The 20500-nt window shown below is 40.7% G+C and overlaps 1 protein-coding gene across 1 annotated transcript; it reads left to right on the top strand.

The window, feature by feature from the left end:
* The first annotated feature begins 12694 nt into the window (after positions 1-12694).
* On the top strand, positions 12695-19835 carry LOC100691210 (aspartate aminotransferase, cytoplasmic). Its single transcript, XM_003454134.5, has 9 exons — positions 12695-12935; positions 15020-15201; positions 16776-16899; positions 17035-17147; positions 17283-17387; positions 17542-17692; positions 17832-17997; positions 18305-18447; positions 18759-19835. The coding sequence occupies exons 1-9, from the start codon at positions 12827-12829 to the stop codon at positions 18896-18898; spliced, it is 1233 nt and encodes a 410-aa protein (XP_003454182.1). The 5' UTR covers positions 12695-12826; the 3' UTR covers positions 18899-19835.
* Positions 19836-20500: the final 665 nt, after the last annotated feature.

The raw sequence follows: 20500 nt of genomic DNA, 5'->3' as shown, positions 1-20500 counted from the left end.
CTGTCATTGGTCGTCTTCCTCACGATTACACTCACTGTGAATGATATCTGACTAATTATGATTTAATTAAACAACAATAATGCCTTCTAATATGAGGCATTACAGCTAAAGAGTACACTAGGCAAATATGCAATAAATGCGAGGTCCTTCCATCTACATGAATTACTCAGACTTCATGTTGGCTCTCTGACAAATACAACCTAATTAAGGGATTGATGTTATTTGAATACTCCCCATGAGCATCATTATTTGTTGAGTAAACATGCGGCTAATTAACCTGTTTGAAAAGGCTCAAAATATAACAGCATATATGATTATAGCCTTTTGCTACGAGATGCACAAATGGTTTAATTTCATAGTGATAATGGCAAATTAGGGTTAATTACAGTATATGCGTCATAAAGAGGTGACTCAGAGTGTATTTTGTGCGCATTATGAATTTGAAATGATGAATTTGTTTATGCACACACAAGTCCTGCGAGCCGTACTGAAGCAGGGGAAGAAGAGGAGAACCCTGGATGAAGGAGATTCACTGATATAATTAAAGTGCAGACGGGGTGATTTCCACTTGTGGTTTCAGATTAGGCTGTTTGTGGTGAATCCAGCTTCCCTTCCCAAGTTGTACCGAGCTTTGGATATACTAATTATTCCACACAGGCATTTATCTGTGTTACTTTAGTCTTTAATCCCGGATTCACCCTCTTCTATCTGAGGAGATTTGAATGGAGAATCCACATTAGAAATACAGAAACAAACCGAGCTCCACATTCTACTTACCGACTTATTCTCATAAGCAGCAAAGCAGCTACAAAATCTGGGCCTTCTCTCGACTGTTTTGGGACATGAAACCATAAACACCAGTGATTTGTGGCATGCTCCAGAATGTCTGTTATTATTTGGTGTCCTGGAGCCATTTAGCTCGACACTCATGTATGATTTCATAATTGAGCTATGTGTGTGCTTCCTTTTCTCATCGTGATGAATGTAAGCCTACAGTGTGCTGACACTATGAAAGTATTTAGACATTCATTTGATTATGAGGTAGCACTATCTAAAGCTAACACAGCCTAACACAGCATTCATGCAACGATCCCAGCCATCACAAAGGTCAAATTGTCTGGTTTTTGGAGGATGTAGTTTGTGGTAATCTAGGACTTTATTGCATTCAGCCATTAATATGAATTGGCAGCATGAAATGATATGCCACTGAGAATATTTGGGGCGTGTTTATTTAATAGAATAATAGGCTTTGAGCTAACTTTAGTACAACTTATCAGTGGCAACAACCTTTTAATACTTTTAACAATGAAAACACACAAATTGGAAAGCATGGATTGGCTTAGGGTGGCACCAAATGGTTTGCATATGCCTCGTTTTTAAAGCTGTGCTGCCAGTATTACTGGTGTGGAGCCAGTTCTGCTTTAGTGTCTTAGCCCACATTTTAAATGTCCTGGTACCACATAGCAGAATCCTCAGAGAATTTCATTTGTTAGCCCCTTTACTTGGCCACCAACAGCAGCAGTCAGTGGGCAGATGCACCGGTCGGTTAACCGGTAGGTTAAAGCGTGGAGCTGATTCTAGAATAGAATAGAATAGAATAATCCTTTAATTGTCCCACAAGGGGAAGTTTGGTTGTAACAGCAGAAAAAGAAAAAAAAGAAAAAAAAGAAAAAACAAAAACACATATACAAACAGAACAGGACACAGAACAGAAACACACACAATTTTTACATATTTACAACAGAGTACTGTACAGTTATTAAAAAGTAAAAATTTGAGTACAGACAGTGGCAAACCCAGGTTGTAGTGTGCAAACAGCAGGATACTGAAAGATGTTTAAATAGTTAAGAATATTTAGAATAATTAGAAAAGTGCAGATTGTGTATTGTACCAGTGCATTAAAAAGTAGACATGTAACTTCCAATAAGTTAGTATATATAAACTGAGAAAAGTAATGTGCAAGTTATAACAGTAGTAGTTGTTTGGTTGATTAGTGCAAGTTACAGCGCTGATGTAAACATCTGTGATTGTTGGGAGAAGTTTTGATTGTACAGTCTGACAGCTGCAGGGAGGAAGGACCTGCAGAAACGCTCCTTCATGCATCTAGGACTCTGGTTTAGGCATTGGCATCACATCGCTGCAAACGAGGCATAAGTGGAGCATTTTAGAACAAAAGAATTCTTCTGGTGCTGATTTACAGAGCAGTAAGCTCCTCCTGCGATCAGTATGTTCAGAGTCCAAAACCTGTTATTGCTGTTATTAATAATGTAAGTGGGAGTCATATTTTGACAAGGGAATGTATTAAACACACGTTTCCCTCCCGTGTCTGACTCTGTCTGTGTGGAAACTTTTTTGCGTACATTGAAAAAGCAAAAAAAAAGAAAAGAATTATATAATGTCAGTATAAGGCCGTACTTGTAAATCCATTGCACCAGCATCTTTCCAGTGTTAACATGTTTCTCCGGATTGGTCAGACATAAATCACTCTCTCTCCTCAGCTTCTCAAACAGGTGGCGCCCCGCAACATCAGCCTGGACAAACACCGTCTGGTCCGGTTTTAAACCTTCTTAGAGCTGTCTATTTACTGCCTCAATGGTATGAATGAAACCAGAAGTTTGTGGTGCACTCCCCCCCCCCCTAACCAGAACTGAAAGGTCAGGGAGGGGTCACCGTTGTCACCAGTGCAGAGATGGGAAACTATTATTGGAGCTATTGTGGAGTGACTATAATTCATGCGAGAGGAAGTTGTCTTGTTGTGTATAAGTGTACATCTGCATGTTCTAATGACTGCACGTTTACACAAATCTATCTTTAGACCCCACGAGGTTTATGATTCATCATCCTGCAGTGGCACTTTAAAAAGTTCCATGTATCCTCACTGCTGAACACTGAAATACACAGAATAATGAGCTGAGACACCCAGTGATGATAGATAACTGACATTTCCTTTTCAGGCTATTTTACGAACCTGCTTAATAACTTTAGGAGCTTTGACTCTTTATTATTTAAAGAGATAAATGAGCATTTGACTCAAACACTGTGATGAATATTCATATAGAAAATGTAAAGATTTCCCATGACTGTGCACACAAGTGTGCACATAAATGCATGTCCTAGTGCTCTGATGTGGCCTTGTGACCTTCCAGGAAGTAAACAGTATTTCAGAGGGATGAATTCAGGCTGTTGCGTTCTGTCCGTGTGGCGTCGCCATCAAAATGACAATCTGTTATTGGGATAGACGGCCTGGCTCCTCCATCACACGCCAACGCTGTAAATAAAAAGTTTCCAGAGTCAAGCTTTTGGGCCTGAGCGCTGGGGTTTTTGGTAAAGAAATGCTTTTCCCAATAATGTTTAGGGACATTGAGCTACGCATTAAAATGCGTGAAGGAATTCTGGGCCATAAACACAAAAACACAAACATAGCGGACATATCAGCGAGCCCTGCACAGAGGCAATTCCCAATTCCTGTGGTAAGCTGACACCAGCAGGGCTTTTTAAAGAAAATACTAGATACCAGATAAAGTCTTCCTCTTTCATCCTCACAACTTGTTTTTCAAGTTTGAAGATTTCATTTGATCCCACCAAGTCTAACAGCATCACAGATCATAGACGGTTCTTCAGCTTCTTAAAGCACACCATTCATATTCACATTCAATGTTCGTACACTTTTATATTCTCAAATATTCAATCAAATTCTATGCTTTTAAAATAAAATAAAATAAAAAAGGCAGGATAAGCAAAAGCACCTGGACAAGTTATGTTAAAGTAGACCAAAAATAATAACCAATCCAAAAACTTGCCACTGAATTTCAAAACCAGAAAAACACAGAAACAAAAAAGTTCACTGTAAGAAATTCACATTCAAAATGATCAAAATGTGATACGTCATCCAAAGAATCAGCTCATGGTAAAAAAGGAGATCTTGAAACAAGCCCTGAAAGAAAAGAGACAAAAATCAATCTGACACATTTGGATTTTGTTTTTAATTTGTCGAGCTTTTTATAATTTATTTAGTGGCTAAATGTCATCAGATTTTATTTTTGTTGTTTCTTCCCTTTCTCATTAAAAAGTATAATAATATACTTTTATTTCTAAAGACTTGTTGAATTGTATTTTTGAAGTGTTGGAGTGGGAGCAGGTGAAACAAAAAGGAGAAGAGGAGCTATAACACTAACATGAGAACTAAGATGGTTTTCCTAAGCTGTGCTAATAAAAATAACAACTAGTGGAAACAAGGTAATAGTTCATATTTATAAACGTCCTCAGTTTTGTACTTTTTTGCTGCAGAATCCTGCTGCGCTGGTGCTTTTACTGAAGTTTAAAAGGCACGCACACACACACGTATGCACACTTTATCCAGTTCCCATCAGCTGCTATGCAAGGCCTTGTCAGTGCCTCTAAGAAAGTGGCCCTGAAGACCCCAAAATAGGGGCTGACTGTTCCCAGACTTCAGCCATCTTGCAGCTCAGTAACCTTGACAGCAGCCGGCCGGCAAAGCAACAATGAGGCCGTCAGTCAGCCGAGGCCCGACCCCGACCGCCGGACAGTTCAGGGATACGCGCCTGCATCTGCATACCAGGACTTTATGTTCAGCGAACAACTGGCATTTTGTTTGGTCGCACACACACACAGATAAGATGACTGAACCATCAACACTTTGCTGTTGATGTAAAACTAAAACAACTGAAACCTGCTGCCAGAAAAAGTCTGAGTAAGAGGAGTTTCAACCATGAAGCCACTGAGGAACTGATGTGGTGTAGCTGCTAAACTCCCAATGTCTTTTTCCTCATTTGTTCCATTTGTTGATGTTTGAGTCTGTAAACATGATAGATGTAATTTTTTTTCTGATAACTCTTTGTAGGGGTGTAGAGTGGAGTCATTGGAGTAATTATCCATTAAGATTTGGCTTACATCCAAGGCCAACTTCATGATTTATTGGTCAGAAATGGATAAAAAGTTTTATAACTTAAAAACTGTGATACTTACAAGTGTGGTGTGTATTATCAACATATAAAAGTACTGTATAAAAATGCAGAATATAAATTAAATATTATGTCAGAGGTCACATCTGACCTCTGACCTCTCCTTCAACATCAACAGATTGATCTAAAGGTCAAAGTGATAATAATGGTATACAGAGATATTGAAACTATGTTTCTTGTTGCTATTCTTTGTACTGACATTATATAGGGATAAAGGCAATGACTTATGGAGATACTAAATATCACATAATTGTAGTATTACTTTGTTCCATGCATTACAGAAACAGGTTCTAACTGTTTGAATACATAACATTTTGAACGTGTACACAAATGGAATGAATACTACGCACTTGGCCTTTGCACTTGTTTTAATTGCACTAAAAAGTTATTAAAGTATGTTTAAAAATAAGAAAACAAAATGACTACAGAGAAAAAAATACAATGCTATTGCGTTAAAATTAATAAAGTGGGAGTGCACAGCCTTGACAGAGGTTTGGAGTGCTTCTTGTTAAATTACTGTATTTTTCTGTTTGTTTGTATCTTTAAAGTTGCAGTGCAAGAAAAATGGAGATGCAGAGAGAGACTCCAGTGAAAAAGCAGCAGGTCATCAGTTTAGGAAATGAGAATAGGAGGAGGAGGTTCCTCTCTGATAAAAACTAAAAAGAAAGGAAAAACCTACAAAGAAGACATTTCTCTGACCAAAGTGTCCTTGCCTGACTGAAGTTTCAAACTGTCAACCAATCACTGAACAAGACACCCCCCCCCCCTTCTTAAAAAAAAAAAAACTTAAGCAGGATCACCCCCACCTCCATCCACCCAAAAACCCATCTCTGCGTTGTCTCCTCTTTCTGTCTTGTCTCCTCTTCACTATCAGCCTGAAGCCTGATGACAGGACCGGCCTCTAGTCAAACAAACAGCAGACATGCTCCAAGTAAAGGCTGTCAGTCAACAGTCTCCTCCCACTTTGACCCCTGACTTTGTCCACCACCTCCAACACCACCTTCTCCTCCTTCTTCTCCTTGCAGACCCAGGTCCTGTTTGTTGATGTGTACACAGACACGGATCACTTCCTGTCAGAGATCAGCCAGACTCAACACAGACACGAAAGCAGGGAGTGAGTACTGGCCTTGGTGTTCTTGTACTCAGACATACAGTACACACACACACACACACACACACACACACGCACACACACACACGCACACACACACACACAGTGTAAATTACTGTGTTGACAAGTTGTTGTGCGCACAAGTTTGACAGAGGAGGAAATGAGACCTATAGTTCACCGACAAACCACACTCCATTAACAGTCAATGGCAAACCACAGACACACAGAAACAGTCCAGGAGGTGACGACCAAAGACGCTTCCAGCGACACACGAGGCCCCTGGAGAGGCTGACAGGGTATCCTCAGAAACAGGAGCGGCAATGTTTCCTACACGTGTCAGAAAAGTGCTGTTTGTTGTGCACCTTCAGCAGTACTTGTTGTAGAATTTTCAACATGTTGCTGATGCTTCTGGTTTGTGCTCTTACTGCAGTGAAGAAATGAAAGAGCTTGCATGAAATTAAGAGTGAGAAAAATGGGATGTGTAATAAAGAGTCTCAGCTGGACAGAATGAAATATACTTGATGAAACTTATGATTATAACTTGAGTTAGGCTGAGGTAAAGGTGAGCTCACATGGGTTTATTTCTGTTTACTGAACTTAACTAAAGTAAACTTAACTACAAATATGAAATCTAGTGAATCATTACCTTTTAATTTAATGCAGTGCACTCGATTGCAAACATTTGTTTTTGCTCACAATGAAATATTATAACAACATTAAATTAGTTTTATATATTATTTTTATGTATTTTACATATTATTAGGTTTATTATGGCAACTTTTTTGAAAGTCAGTTAACATAAGTCTGGTTTTCACCCTCTTGATGCTCAAATGAAATTTGTCTAGTCACAGAAAAGTGCTGCACAGTACTCATGAGCTTGAACTTACTTTGATTGCTGTTTTTTCTGCAAAGCAGGCAAAGTGGACCGTGGGTTCTTATAGCTCGTGCACTAAAACAATAAACAAAAACAAAAAAATGCCAGTTGCAGATTCACTTGTTAAATATCAGTAGGCTCATCTTCAGAGTGATTTCTTTAACAATGCATGGAAAGTCCTGGAAACTCCAGGCAGGGGCTGTAGTAAAGGCGGGTGGATTTTGTCTTTAAAACCAGGCCAGCTATTTGCTTTGCTCCCTGTTGCTTCTGATGGCCTTCAAGTACCCGTGGCACAATCTGGCAAACTACATGAGGGAAGAACGATAGAGCGCTAGCAAACACAGTGCGCTCGAAATCCTTTGTGTACATCCTTCTCTATGGATTTTTCTGCTCACTTAAAGTTTATTAGTTAATGTATACCCACATGTGTAAATACTTTCCTGTGCATTTTTTTGTGTGTGTGTCTGTTTGTGATGCATGTGTGTGCGTGTTTGTATCAGAGTTGGGTTGAGTGTGTGTTTTTCTGAACATGAGCAGGCAGAACTTAACACTAAGCAGCTGTCAGAGAAGCGCTGGCTATCGTCTTCCCCGGGGGGTCGACCTATCAGCTTCTCCCACTGATGGCTCTCCTCTCTCAGCCTCGCCTGGGCTGGCCCGGGGGTGGTGAAGGTGTGTGTGTGTGTAAGTCCTGCTTCTGCTGGGGCCTCAGCAAATCTGATAATTACTGACCTGACAATGATCCCCCTCCCACCCACTGACTCCCTTCTCCCAGACCTCCCTGATGAACAACTCTAAAAAAGTTGTACAGTGGTTGAACACATGAAAGGATACATTAGAACTCTCTTTAACATTATCACACACACACACACACACACACACACACACACACACACACACACACACACACAGAAAGAGAGCGGAGGGATTTTCCCCATTCCCCAGATATTTCCCACATGAAGCACACAGGAATGAGAATATATCTGAGGCTGATGGTGTGTGTTGGAGAGCTACAGTCTGACAGTCACTGTACAGGTGCTTTGCCCAGATTGTTAAACACACACAGCACAGTCCAGTGCTGTTATGTGGGCCTTGATACGATTTAACAGGTGCTGAGTGAGAAAATCCAAATGTAGCAGCTTTTCCAGCTGGGAAAATCACATAATCTAACAGGTCTTGTTTGGCTGAATTTTATTATTACCATTTCCTGGGGAGTATGGATCTAGGTTTTAAGCTGTTTGCAGTTTTAGAAGGTAGTTTTAAAACATGGTTTATCATTCACATATCCACTGTAACGAGCTCCCACCTAAGTAGCTATAAAAACAGCTATTCACACGTACACAGTCCAAAAGTATTCAGTCAACATCCCAAATCATTCAGGTGTTCCAATCACTTCCACGGCGACAGGTGTATAAAGCGCCAAGGTATACAGACTGCTTCTACAAGCATTTGTGAAAGAATGAATTGATCTCAGGAGATCAGAGAATTCCAGCGTCTTAGTGTGATGCGATGCCAGCTGTCCAACCATTCCTAACATGAAATTTCCTCGCTACTAAATATTCCACAGTCAGCTGTTAGTGGTGTTATAATAAAGTGGAAGCAATTGGAAATGACAGAAACTCAGCCGTGACGTGGTAGGCCACATAAAATCACAGAGTAGGGTCAGCGGATGCAGAGCCAGTGTGCAGAGCCAATAGCTACAGAGCTCCAAACTTCACGCAGCCTTCAGATTATCTTACGTATGTAGAATGAGGATTCATGGAATGAGTTTCGATGGCTGAACAGTATCCACGCCTTATATCACCAAGCACAATACATAGTGTCAGATGCAGTGATGTAAAACATGCTGCCACTGGACTCCAGAGCAGTTGAAATGTGTTCTCTGGAATGCAAATTTCTGGTAATCCGATGGATGAGTCTGGGTTTGGCAGTTGCCAGGAGAACGGTACCTGTCTGACTTCAAGTGCCAAGTGTAAAGTTCGGTGCAGCAGGAATTATGGTGTGAGGTTGTTTTTCAGGAGTTGGGCTCAGCCCCTTAGTTCCACTGGAAGGAACTCTTAATGCTCCAACATACCAGGAGCATTTTGGATGATTTCATGCTCTCAGCTTTGTGGGAACAGTTTGGAAATGGCCCCTTCATGTTCCAACATGGCGGGGAACCAGTGCACCAAGCAAGGTCCATAAAGGCATGGATGAACAAGTTTGGTGTGGAAGAACTTGATTAGCCTGCACAGAGTCCTGACCTCAACCTGACAGAATTCAGACTGTGAGCCAGGTCTTCCTGTCCATCAGTGTCTGACCTCACATACGTGATCCAAAATTCCCATAAATGCTCACACACTAACCCTAAACCTTGTGAAAAGCTTTCCCAGAAAAGCTGAAGCTGTGGGCTAACATCATATTAAAACCTGTGTGTGTGTGCATGTGTGTGTGTGTGTGTGTGTGTGTGTGTATAGATGACTGCACTTACTGGAGCTATTATGCCTGAGCTAACTTGATAAGTGAGTTCTTGTGAGTTTTTCTTCTGTCTTTCCCAGGGTGTCCTTGTAAAAATAATGATAATGTTCGGTGCAGTCCCCATGTTGCTACAGTGTAGCTACTTCTCCTAATGCATGTTTATGGATGCGAGTGCTCTGCCCATAATTCAAAATCAGTTCACTGTTAAATTTTAAAATGATTTAAAAGTGATTTTTCTTGTCATTTCTGAGACACTAGGCCTCCACCCTCTAACTGGTTTTGTTCCTCCCATGTAAAAGTAGTACTTGATAATTAGGGAAATTTGTATTAATAGTTAATTTGATAAGGATCACGCAGTTTGACTTAGTTCCAGTAAAGATCATCAAGCTGATCTTACAGAGGGTTTTTTTTTTTTTTGCCATTTCAACCCTTATTCAGAGTTGATTGTTTACTTACATGACATATCTGAAATATATAGTTTTCATTTTCATGACCACAATTCACTAAGCATAAAAAAACTACTCTAGTCTTGCTTGGCATTCCCCTTCCCATCAGATTCAATAGCAATTACTTGATGCTCAACTTTCCACACACAATCCTCATCAGGTGAAAATGACTAATAAATAAAAATTGCTAGCAAACAACAAAGACCAAATGCTGAGTCGTGAGGATGTTAGCATGCTGCTAATATTTCTGTAGCCTGTTGATTTCAGTGAAATTTAAAATGCTAAACTTTTGCACTACATTGTTTTTTTTACTGAAATAGTTTTTTTTTTTAAATTTTGCTGACCAGTTGTTGAAGATTGAAAGTGAAAGATACATCAAATTTGTAAATCATAAATAGCTAAGAGTTGTTGTTTAATGTGCAAAATGGTTTTAGATTAACTCTAACAACCAAGTGTGTGTACATTTAGCTATTGTGAACCTGCTTCACATTCTGACTTGTCAAATTAAGGTTTCATCCCGCGGGTTGTCCCCTCTGCCTCTCACTAATACATCTTACTCTTTCTTTTTTTTTCTTCCTTTTTTTAACCTACCTAAAAAGCCTCCGTGGGCCCTGCAGCCCTGCAGCCAAGCAGGAAAGCAGGAGCTGAGGCCACAAAACGTCCATCATGTCGACAAATTGACTCAGTCAGCTTCATCCAGGAGCATTAGCCCCTCGGCCCTTTGAAACTTTACCCTGTTGATGGTTCACTGGAGTGCTTTATGGAGAAGCAGAGAGAAAAAGAAAAAAGTGGAGGAGAGGAGGAGGGCTCATCATGTCTGGTAATGACAGAATGAGAGAGGAGCAGCAGTGTGTGTGTGCGTGTGTGTGCGCAAACATGTGATGTGACCTGATGTCCATCTAAAAGAAAAAGAAAAAAAATCTATTTTAAGTTTTTGACCTGAAAAAGAGAATTTGTTTCTTAGTTTAGAATTTGCTAAAATTTTAAATTAGAGTTCAATTATTATTTTTGTGTGTGTGTGTGTGTGTGTGTGTGTGTGTGTGTGTGTGTGTGTGTGTGTGTGTGTGTGTGTGTGTGTGTGTGTGTGTGTGTGTGTAAATGCATCAGCAAGTCACACACTTGACTGACACAAAAACATGCTACTTTAGCTGCAGGAGGCCTGCAAGTGGAGGCTACACAGAAGTGAAACCGAGGCTATTCATCAAACACTTCAGACCTAACAGGAGACACTGAGAGAAGAAAAGCAAGAGAGTGAAGGGAAGAGGTAGGAAGAAGAGAAAAGAAAAACACACCTGGATGTTTACAAAAAGTTTATGAGGAGAGGCTGTGTCTCTGTGTGTAATGATCTATGCTTTAAGTGTGTTGTGATGGACACTTACTACGCAAGTCGGAAGTAAAAATTTTGAAGTGAGACTTGAACGTTTTAATTGTATTCTTTTTTTAACCTGATACTTTTCATTGTAATTTACAAGCAGATATTAGACTTTTTAATGAAAGCTAAAGTAACTTGAGACGTCTTATACCTGAAGACACATCAGTGCATGATATATGAAACACTGATATAGATTAAACTACACAACAGTATATAAAGGTGGTAACAGTTGCTCCAACTAGACCAGCTCTATCACTCTATCAGAGACTAGCAATTATGTTATCAGTTAAATAAAAAAGGATATTAATTAATCATTCTAATTATTTATCTAATTAAAAGATTGAAAAATAAATTAAATCACTATCACTTAAGTTATTCTATATTGGTAATATTGTAACAAAAACTTAAAAACATTTTGTATATTTTTGCAGGACTACTTATACTGCTAAATAGTCCAGTACAAATTCCATAAAACTTTAAGAAAACTGCCAAAAAGATACTTAATGCTCTATGACGTAAGACAACAAAAGTGGAAAAATAAATGCAATAAAGGATTTTATTTGCTACCATTAATTAAAATCCTAACTGTTGTAATTTGACAGATTTTACATTTTAATTTGTACTTATTTACTCTTGACAAATGACTAGTCTGTAGCTTTTTTGGATAAAAGCTACAGACTCAAAAAAGGGGGAAAAAAAGAAGGAAACATGCTTTGGCCAAACCATTCCAGTGTTGTGTGTTGGTATAATTTTTACTGCTGTAAAATCACAGGTCCAAACCGACGTTTTAGCCCAAGTTAACTTAAACTACAATAACAATGAGACGCCACTAACTCTGCATATTTCTCTGCAGAGCAACACTGACCCCTTGTGGCAGATCGCAGTTCCTACGTCAACGCACTATCAGACTTCAATTTCGAAGATGGTTTGATAAAAAAAGTCAGATTATCTGAAGCACTTACTCTTATCACGAATTGTTTATGAAAAAAAATACATGAGTTCATATAGGTTGGATGTATCTACGGAAGAAGAATAATTATAATATTCTTAATAATGTCATTCAGAACAGCTAAACATGTGCATATAAGCCACACAGCATTGACATACAGGTGCCTAAAGATAAGCTAAGGACATTCTGGTGGTCTGAATTAATGCAGGAAGACTACACAGCGTCCAGCTGTCAGCAGCTATGAGTATGAATTACGTCACATCATTTATTTATTCATACATTACTTTTAAAATGGGACAAATCCCTATGGCACGAATTTGTCAGGTGAGATTGGCTTTTTTAAAGTACTAAGACTATAGACTTATTATCACTCGTCACAGGTTTATTATCTTGTTTCTTAGGGTATAATTGTAGTTTTTTTCTTCAAGATGTTTCTCCGCTCTCATTGGCTACTTGACAGGCTGCGTCAGTTTTCTGCCCCTTCCTATTGGTAGCTGAACTGCTGCCTATTTTTTGCGTCCTGGTCCAGTTTGAGTGAAGGTGAACCTGTGACGAACCCGGTCTGTCTCTAGAAACACCCATTCCTCATTTGCTCCTCTTGCACAACACCGGGATCATCGTCTGTTTCATCCCAAACCATGTCCCTGTTTAGCGACGTCCCCCAGGCTCCCCCAGTAGCCGTGTTCAAACTGACCGCTGACTTCAGAGAGGACACCCATCCACAGAAGGTGAATCTGGGCGTCGGAGGTAAGAGATGCTAGATGTCAGCTAATGCTAAAGCTAGGTTGGCTTGCTCTCTCTTGTAGTGGCACTGTAAAGCATAAACACATCGCATAAGCTGTGTTTCCTATCTTTTTGTAGCTTGCATTGTTTGGTACATTCGGGCGATGGCGGTGGTATCATGTTCGCACACGTAAGCAGCTTTTGTATTATGACCTTCGCTGCAAGCTGCTAGCAGCAAACCTAGCATTAGCTTCTTCACATGCTGACAAGTAAATTGCTCGGATTTTTTCATTGTTAACGCAAATGTTACACCTCTCACTGAAAGAATTGACAATTCCAGGAAGTAGGGCTTCATGTCGTATCACAAGACACTTCTCAATTAAAGACTTTAAAATTATGATGTTAAAACGCAGAGCGGCTGTGACTTGTTTTACTTGTCCATCTGTCCTTGAACTCATCATTGTCCACTTACACACTGACATCCTGTCAAAGCAGGAACTTACAGGCTGAAGTTTTCTTACGTAGTACCGTCAAAGTAGTTAACTGTTTTTTAATATGTGTTTGTTGCGACGTTGTCAGTCATTGTGTGACACATAATAGGGAAGTCTTGGAAACTGTCATTAGTTTGCTTGGTTGGTTAGGAAAGTTTTGTAAGAAAATGTGTTCAGTTTTTAGAATGAATGCTAAAGTCATCTCATTTGAAAGGTTTTGTGCTAGTTTGTGTCCCTCACTTAACGTGCACTGTAGAATATCTCTTTAGTGTTATTTTATCCTCATTCTGACTATGTATGCTAAACTGTAATAAACCAGCAGACAGTCTTTAGTCATCTTTAATAGGTTAACAGGTTAACAGGTTGACACTTGTATCCCAACAGTTTCTGAGCTGTCTTTCAACATTAACCCCAATGTGCCAGATTTTTCATCTCATATGAGCCCAATCTATCCTGCTCCTAGCCCAATGCTTCTGGCTAAAGTGAACTAATACTTAGTTACTTCAGGTCAGACAGAATAAGGCAAAACTCTGATGTAGCTGCTGTTGAATCTATTAACATATTCTGTCTTTAGGATGTAATGTAGTGCTAGCAGCTTGTCACCTTTTCATGTGCACAGCCTGCATGTACACTTTATGGCAAGAGTCAAAATGCAAAATATGAGCAAAAGCTAATGGGCAGAATATGCTTTAACGATCAAAGTGCTCCCTACAGGATTATTAAAAATTCACTTTCTCTGATGATTCATCGTGGACTGAGACAGTAGTTGCACTTTTGCAGGTCGTTGCCAAAACAAAACCGAGCACATAAAACCAGTTTGGCCTGGAGAAACCATTCCAGTAGTTTTATATTAACTCTATAATTTAGTGTCTCTGTGTGGAAATGGATCAGTTAATGTGTTAAATTATGTTGAAAGAGAGTCCACAAAAGCAACAGGAAGAGTTTTTTGGGTTCCAGATTTCTCCAGACCTGTTTGCCACTTGATCTGCATTTCAGGTAAAGTGATGTCAGATTGGGGTCTATTCAGATTTTGTACTGGCCACACACAGAGTTATTTTGCATACCCCTGATTCAAAGCCACCATAAGCACATTTGACCTTTTAAGTGTGCTTGCCTTTGGACCCTGAGTGACTGTGTACCGCCGCTGCCAAACCCTGATATTTGATACTGCTCTGCCCACACTCCAGACCAGTATGAGGGAGCACAAGTTCCTAAGGAGTCAGATATGTGCTACACACATGTTTCCCTGTGACCTTCCAAGTTTATGTGGTATCATATGAAGTTAAATGGCAGTTTATTCTTTCATGTGCGCATTTTCTTCTATTCACTTTACTATTTGCAGACTGCAGTGCTGTATTATTACCATTTTTATCTTTGAAGTGTTATCTATAATTTTGTAATACTCAGTGATATGGCGCTATACACAGTGACGCAAGCAGCAGAAACAAAGTGTTTGTATTTAGTTATCTAGTGTATCAATTGTAAATATTTGTTAATGTCATACTAAGCATAAAAAAGCTTTTTTGTGAAGTGAGTAATAGTCTACACAACCTGCCCCTATGAAGCATTACCTGTGCCTTCTGGATTAACATTTCCTTTGCTTTGTGTCCCCTCCAGCTTACCGTACTGATGACTGCCAGCCCTGGGTGCTGCCGGTGGTGAAAAAGGTGGAGCGGCTCATCGTGGAGGACGAAAGCCTGAACCACGAGTATCTGCCCATCCTCGGTCTGCCAGAGTTCCGCTCCGCTGCCTCAAAGGTCGCCCTTGGAGACGATAGCCCTGCCATCAAGGAGAACAGGGTGGGACATGCACACTAACACATGGAGGTTTTTGAACAGTTGGAGCAAATGTAATAAATGTTGTTTATTTTTGCAGTGAAATAAAAAGGAAATAAAAGCACATTTTACATTGATTAAAAGTTCTTTAAATTTTAATCTATACCTCAGCTTTCCATTGATTAATGGACATAACTGGATGGGTATCAGCTGATCAGGTTTGCCTGTGTCTTTAATCTCTATTAAATGTCCTTAGAAACCCTAATTTAAACCTCCATGTTTTTATTTCTCAGACTGCAATTGTAGTGCTGTATTAGTTCTGAATACACTGAACCCCTCAGTTTATCGTCTGTCACACCCAAGCACCTTTAGTTCCCCTCCTTTTAAGGCAGATTTCTTCTGATTGGCTGCCCCTTGCAAAGTTTGAACAGTAGGTGGGTGGAGCTGTTGTGCTCACGACCATAGCTGTGCGAAGGAGATGGCCTCTTAGGATCTACATGAGGTCAAGGAAGAGTAGAAAAAGCAATCTGAAGCCTGAGATTTTGACTCACAGGGAATTCTTGTGCACACACTTCCCTGCAACCTCATTATTTTAAACTTAATTTATATTAAATATGAGCATTTACCACTGCAACAGTTTAGGTAGAACAGGGAACAAAGTGAAAAACAAGACAATAAGGGCAGGAAAAACTGTGAAGGCAAGATCTGGAAGACCAACAAGTCTTGGTGAATTAAATTAGTGCATATTAAGCTGGGCAGACACTGTGCGATTTTTTTTTTTTTTTTTTTTTCAGTCGCGTGATTCAGCTCCTGCTCAAACTGCACGATTGACTCGCAGGGGTTACAAGTTCATAGGTCACGATGCAGGGTCTCACGCTATACGGCCCGATGCTCTGATGCGACCTGAGTGCTCACACTGTGCGTCCATAAAAATTAAGGTTATAACAGAAAATCTGTCGCTTGCTCTCCCTCTCTGTCTCTCACTCACACTGACACGCACATCACCACCATCAACTTTGCTAAAGTGCTAATGAAAAACATTGATCAGGCAGCTGTGATTGAGCAGCAATGTAAATCCAGCTATTTTCACGGTTGTTGTGGTCGTGATAATTTTGTGAGGCCACATCGAAAAGGCTGGGATGAGCTTTCCAAAGTCCTACAAGTGCCTCCATCGCTTGTGTCCAGATCACACGCTGCACAGCCGTGCTGCTCCGTCTTTTCACCGACGTTTATGTGTTTGCGCGTGCGCAGTGTGAGCGGCTGCGGTGACACCCTCCCGACCAAGCGATTGATGATTGGGAGCTGGTCATGAGGTGTTAATCGCTTCTCGTTACCCCATGTATACTACACGATGCACGACGCACGATGAAGGCCAAACTCGGGCCGATCACCAAAACGGTCGCACGACTCAAAAATCGGCTCAAAATGGGCCAAAAATCGCACAGTGTAAGGCCAGCATTAACAGCAGTGTTCAGAAGCAGGCATGACCTGCAACCTTATCACAAAATTCGCTGGCCAAACTGTGAAAAGCAACATGTATTTAATATCATACGTATATTTCTCTGATTGCGTTTCCCACTGCCCGCTTTGTCTCACAGGTTGGAGGAGTCCAGGCCCTGGGTGGGACAGGTGCACTGAGGATCGGGGCAGAGTTTCTGCGGCGGTGGTACAACAGCGTCAACAACACAGCCACGCCTGTCTACGTCTCAGCACCCACCTGGGGTTAGTGAACAATTTTAGGATGCAGGAAATTGTAGTTGAGAAAGTTTGACTGTTTTTCGATAATGGAGTGAACGTCTCAGTGGGTATCAGAGCTGATTTAAGTGGTAAACACCTGCTGAACGTTTCCTCTTCCAGAGAACCACAATGGTGTATTTGCTGATGCTGGCTTCAAAGATATCCGCCCCTACCACTACTGGGATGCTGCCAAGAGGGGCCTGGACCTCGCTGGGTTCCTGGATGATTTGGAGGTGAGGATGGAACGATGACTCCTGTTAAGTTACAAGAACCCAACAGACAGTGACATGAAAACAAGAAGACTCTTTGGGAGCATTTTTTTCATTTATTTTAAAGATTTTTACTCATTATTTGTCTTCTCTGAGCAGAAAGCTCCAGAGTACTCCATCTTTGTCCTCCATGCCTGCGCACACAACCCCACTGGCACCGACCCGACCCAGGAGGAATGGAAGCAGATCGCAGAAGTGATGAAGGTACAAAGACATTATTTTACCATCATCTGATGGTCTTGGTGGTGTCTAACTCACCATGAATATCTTCTTCTTTTTAAAAATTCCTTTAATGTGTAATTTAAAAAAAAAAATGAACTGAATTTTAATGTATGTATTTCACCTTTTCCTTCTCCAGAGGAGGAAGCTATATGTGTTCTTTGACTCCGCCTACCAAGGCTTCGCCTCAGGCTCTCTGGAAAAAGACGCCTGGGCCATCCGCTTCTTTGTCTCCGAGGGCTTTGAGCTTTTCATAGCTCAGTCCTTCTCCAAAAACTTTGGCCTGTACAGTGAGTACTCATGGTCCATGTGCATTCATGCATACAGTCTTGTGTGTTTTAGCCAAAAAGAAGTTTATACTGTTTATACCTCTACTTACCCTCGAGTAGTGTTATAATAAAGCCATATTTTATCTGTCTCTACTTACAGATGAGAGAGTGGGGAACCTGACAGTGGTTTCCAAGGACAACGAAAACCTAACCCGCGTTCTGTCCCAGATGGAGAAGATTGTCAGGACGACCTGGTCCAACCCACCTTCTCAGGGAGCACGCATTGTCAGCAAGACCCTCAACTGCCCTGAGCTGTTTGAAGAATGGTACGCTCCATCAGTCAGCACTTTAATATTAGCATACTAGCTCCTGCTAACCCTTCATCTTTTACCTGATTATTCAAATAATATTAATAACTTTTCTTCCTTGTCGGTGCATGCACATGCATGCGGCTACCAAATGTGCATGCTAGCATGGTTTTGAAACTGTGGAAACACTTCAATCCATTCAGTCATGTGCTATTACTTTTAGAGGTTTATAGTCTTTGTCAGCTGACTTTTACTCTCATTTCCTGTCTTATGTCCTTTTTTTAAAAATATCTCCACTTGTCTCCATCCCTCCTCTCCTCTTTAGGAAGGGTAATGTGAAGACCATGGCAGACCGAGTTCTGTTGATGAGGGATCAGCTGAAGGCCAAGCTGCAAGCTCTGGGCACCCCGGGGACCTGGGACCACATCACTCAGCAGATTGGCATGTTCAGCTTCACCGGCCTAACTCGTGAGTGAAAACACACATGCACGCACTAATGTAGAAGCGCATCCTGCTTTGACATACTGGGATTATCAGAGATGAGCGTCACAATAGTGGAGGGACCTGCAAGATACCCAAAACATACTTAAGAGACCTATTATACTTGATATTTCTGTTCTTGGACTCTGCTCTTCACAGTTAAAGTATCTTTATATATCTTATACTTAGCTTTTGTGCAGCCCCTCAGTTCATATTCTGTTTGAAACAAGCGGTCTTGGCTCACTTTATCTTCACATCATTTATGAAGTTCACTCACTCTGTTGCAATTTGTGCTACAGCCAAACAGGTGGAGTACATGATCAAAGAGAAGCACGTGTACCTGATGGCCAGCGGTCGCATCAACATGTGCGGCCTGACCAGCAAGAACATCGACTACGTCGCTCAGTCCATCCACGAGGCCGTCACCAAAGTCCAGTAAAGGCCGTTTGTGCCCGCCCACTTCCTGCCTCCTGTACGCCACAGGATGTTTCATCGTGTCTGTGCCCCTCTCTTTGCTTATCCTCTCCTCCTATTGGTCAAACTGCGTCCTCACAATTTGCAGTTGAACCAACGGGAGGAAGGATGTGTTTTTGTTCTCACTTGACGGCGTCATTTTATGGGAGGTACAGTGGTTTTTGGAAGAGACTTGATTGCACACAGCCAGGTATGATCGAATACGCAGACGTGACAACCCCATTTGTTTGAATTGTTGCCGCAAGCTTCTGTGCAGTCCAAATCATTCCACTCAAACTGGACACCAGAATGTGGACTGGGAAGATTTGCAATGAAATTATTATGCTTCCTATACAACAGTAGTACTGAACAAACTGCAGCACAGGAAAAGTCGTGTAAATAGATGTAATTACTGTTAGAGTCCTGCCATTTCATTCATAAGCACTGAGACCACAACAAATCATTTTCCTGTTTTTAGCCATTACAATATAAAAGCTGGTACTGTAATCTGTGGCAGTCTACATACACACCACCAAATTGTTTTGTTACCATGCTAAATATGTTTGACTTTATTTTGTTGTGTTAAAGTTCAATGGTCATCATCCCCATCATCATCATCTCTCACTTAAAGGTAAAGCACATGCCTGATGCTGTGTTGCCTTGTTAGACATATGGCAGAAGATAATTTGTTTAGCCACTAAGTCAACAAAATTGCCTTCTGTGCCATCATTGAACAAAAATCACCTTTCTCCTCTCTGTTACTTTGTTTCCACCCTGCAGTGCCCTTATGTTGTTACACAAAGCCTCTGTAAAGTCATTTGCTGTAAGAAGCCACTGATCAGACCTCAGAACCTGTTCTATGCCACAGTCACATGTTAAGTGGTGTTTGTAATGGCGTTCTCACCAAATTAAATTATGATCTCGGCTTTGTGTATGTGTTTTGTTTTTCCCATATCTACCTTCTTATGAGACAGTGCATTTAAAATAGCTTCATATTTAAAGGCAAATACAAACAGTCTGGAACAGACTTCCAGATAGAATATAATCAGTTTAACACCGTACATTGTGTAGAAAGTATGGAGATGTTGACTGCACTGAGTGTGAAGTAAAGTCATCAGCTGTCACAAGTAATCATAGCTGTGCTGAGGAGCTTGTGGCTGCTTTCCAGAACAGAGCAGGTGATTTAAGTGACTTTAAACGGACTATTTCACAAACTGCTGATTTACACAGCCATCTCTATGGTTCATAAAAGAGAATTGTCCAGTGAGTGACTGCTTTAAGTTAATCTAAACTGAAGGCATAGAGAAAGAGGAACTCCAGACTCGCTGTATGTCAAAACGTGAAGCAGCAGACGACCATACCGGGTTTCATTTCTGTCCTCAAACAACAGGAACTGAGGCTAAAATGGGACAACATAAAACTGGAAAAAATGTCCCCTGATTTGATGAGTCTTGATTTGACATCTCCAACATTCACATTACAGGGTCAAAAGTTAGTGCAAACAGCATGAAAGCATGGATCCATCCTGTCTTGTAACGACGGTTTATTGAATTTAGTCTGTTGGTGTAGTAGTGGGGTGAGGGATATT

Source organism: Oreochromis niloticus, linkage group LG6 (genome assembly GCF_001858045.2).
Source record: "Oreochromis niloticus isolate F11D_XX linkage group LG6, O_niloticus_UMD_NMBU, whole genome shotgun sequence".
Classification (NCBI taxonomy): domain Eukaryota; kingdom Metazoa; phylum Chordata; class Actinopteri; order Cichliformes; family Cichlidae; genus Oreochromis; species Oreochromis niloticus.
Note: the sequence above shows the minus strand (reverse complement) of the source record. Positions and strands in the feature narration are given on the sequence as shown.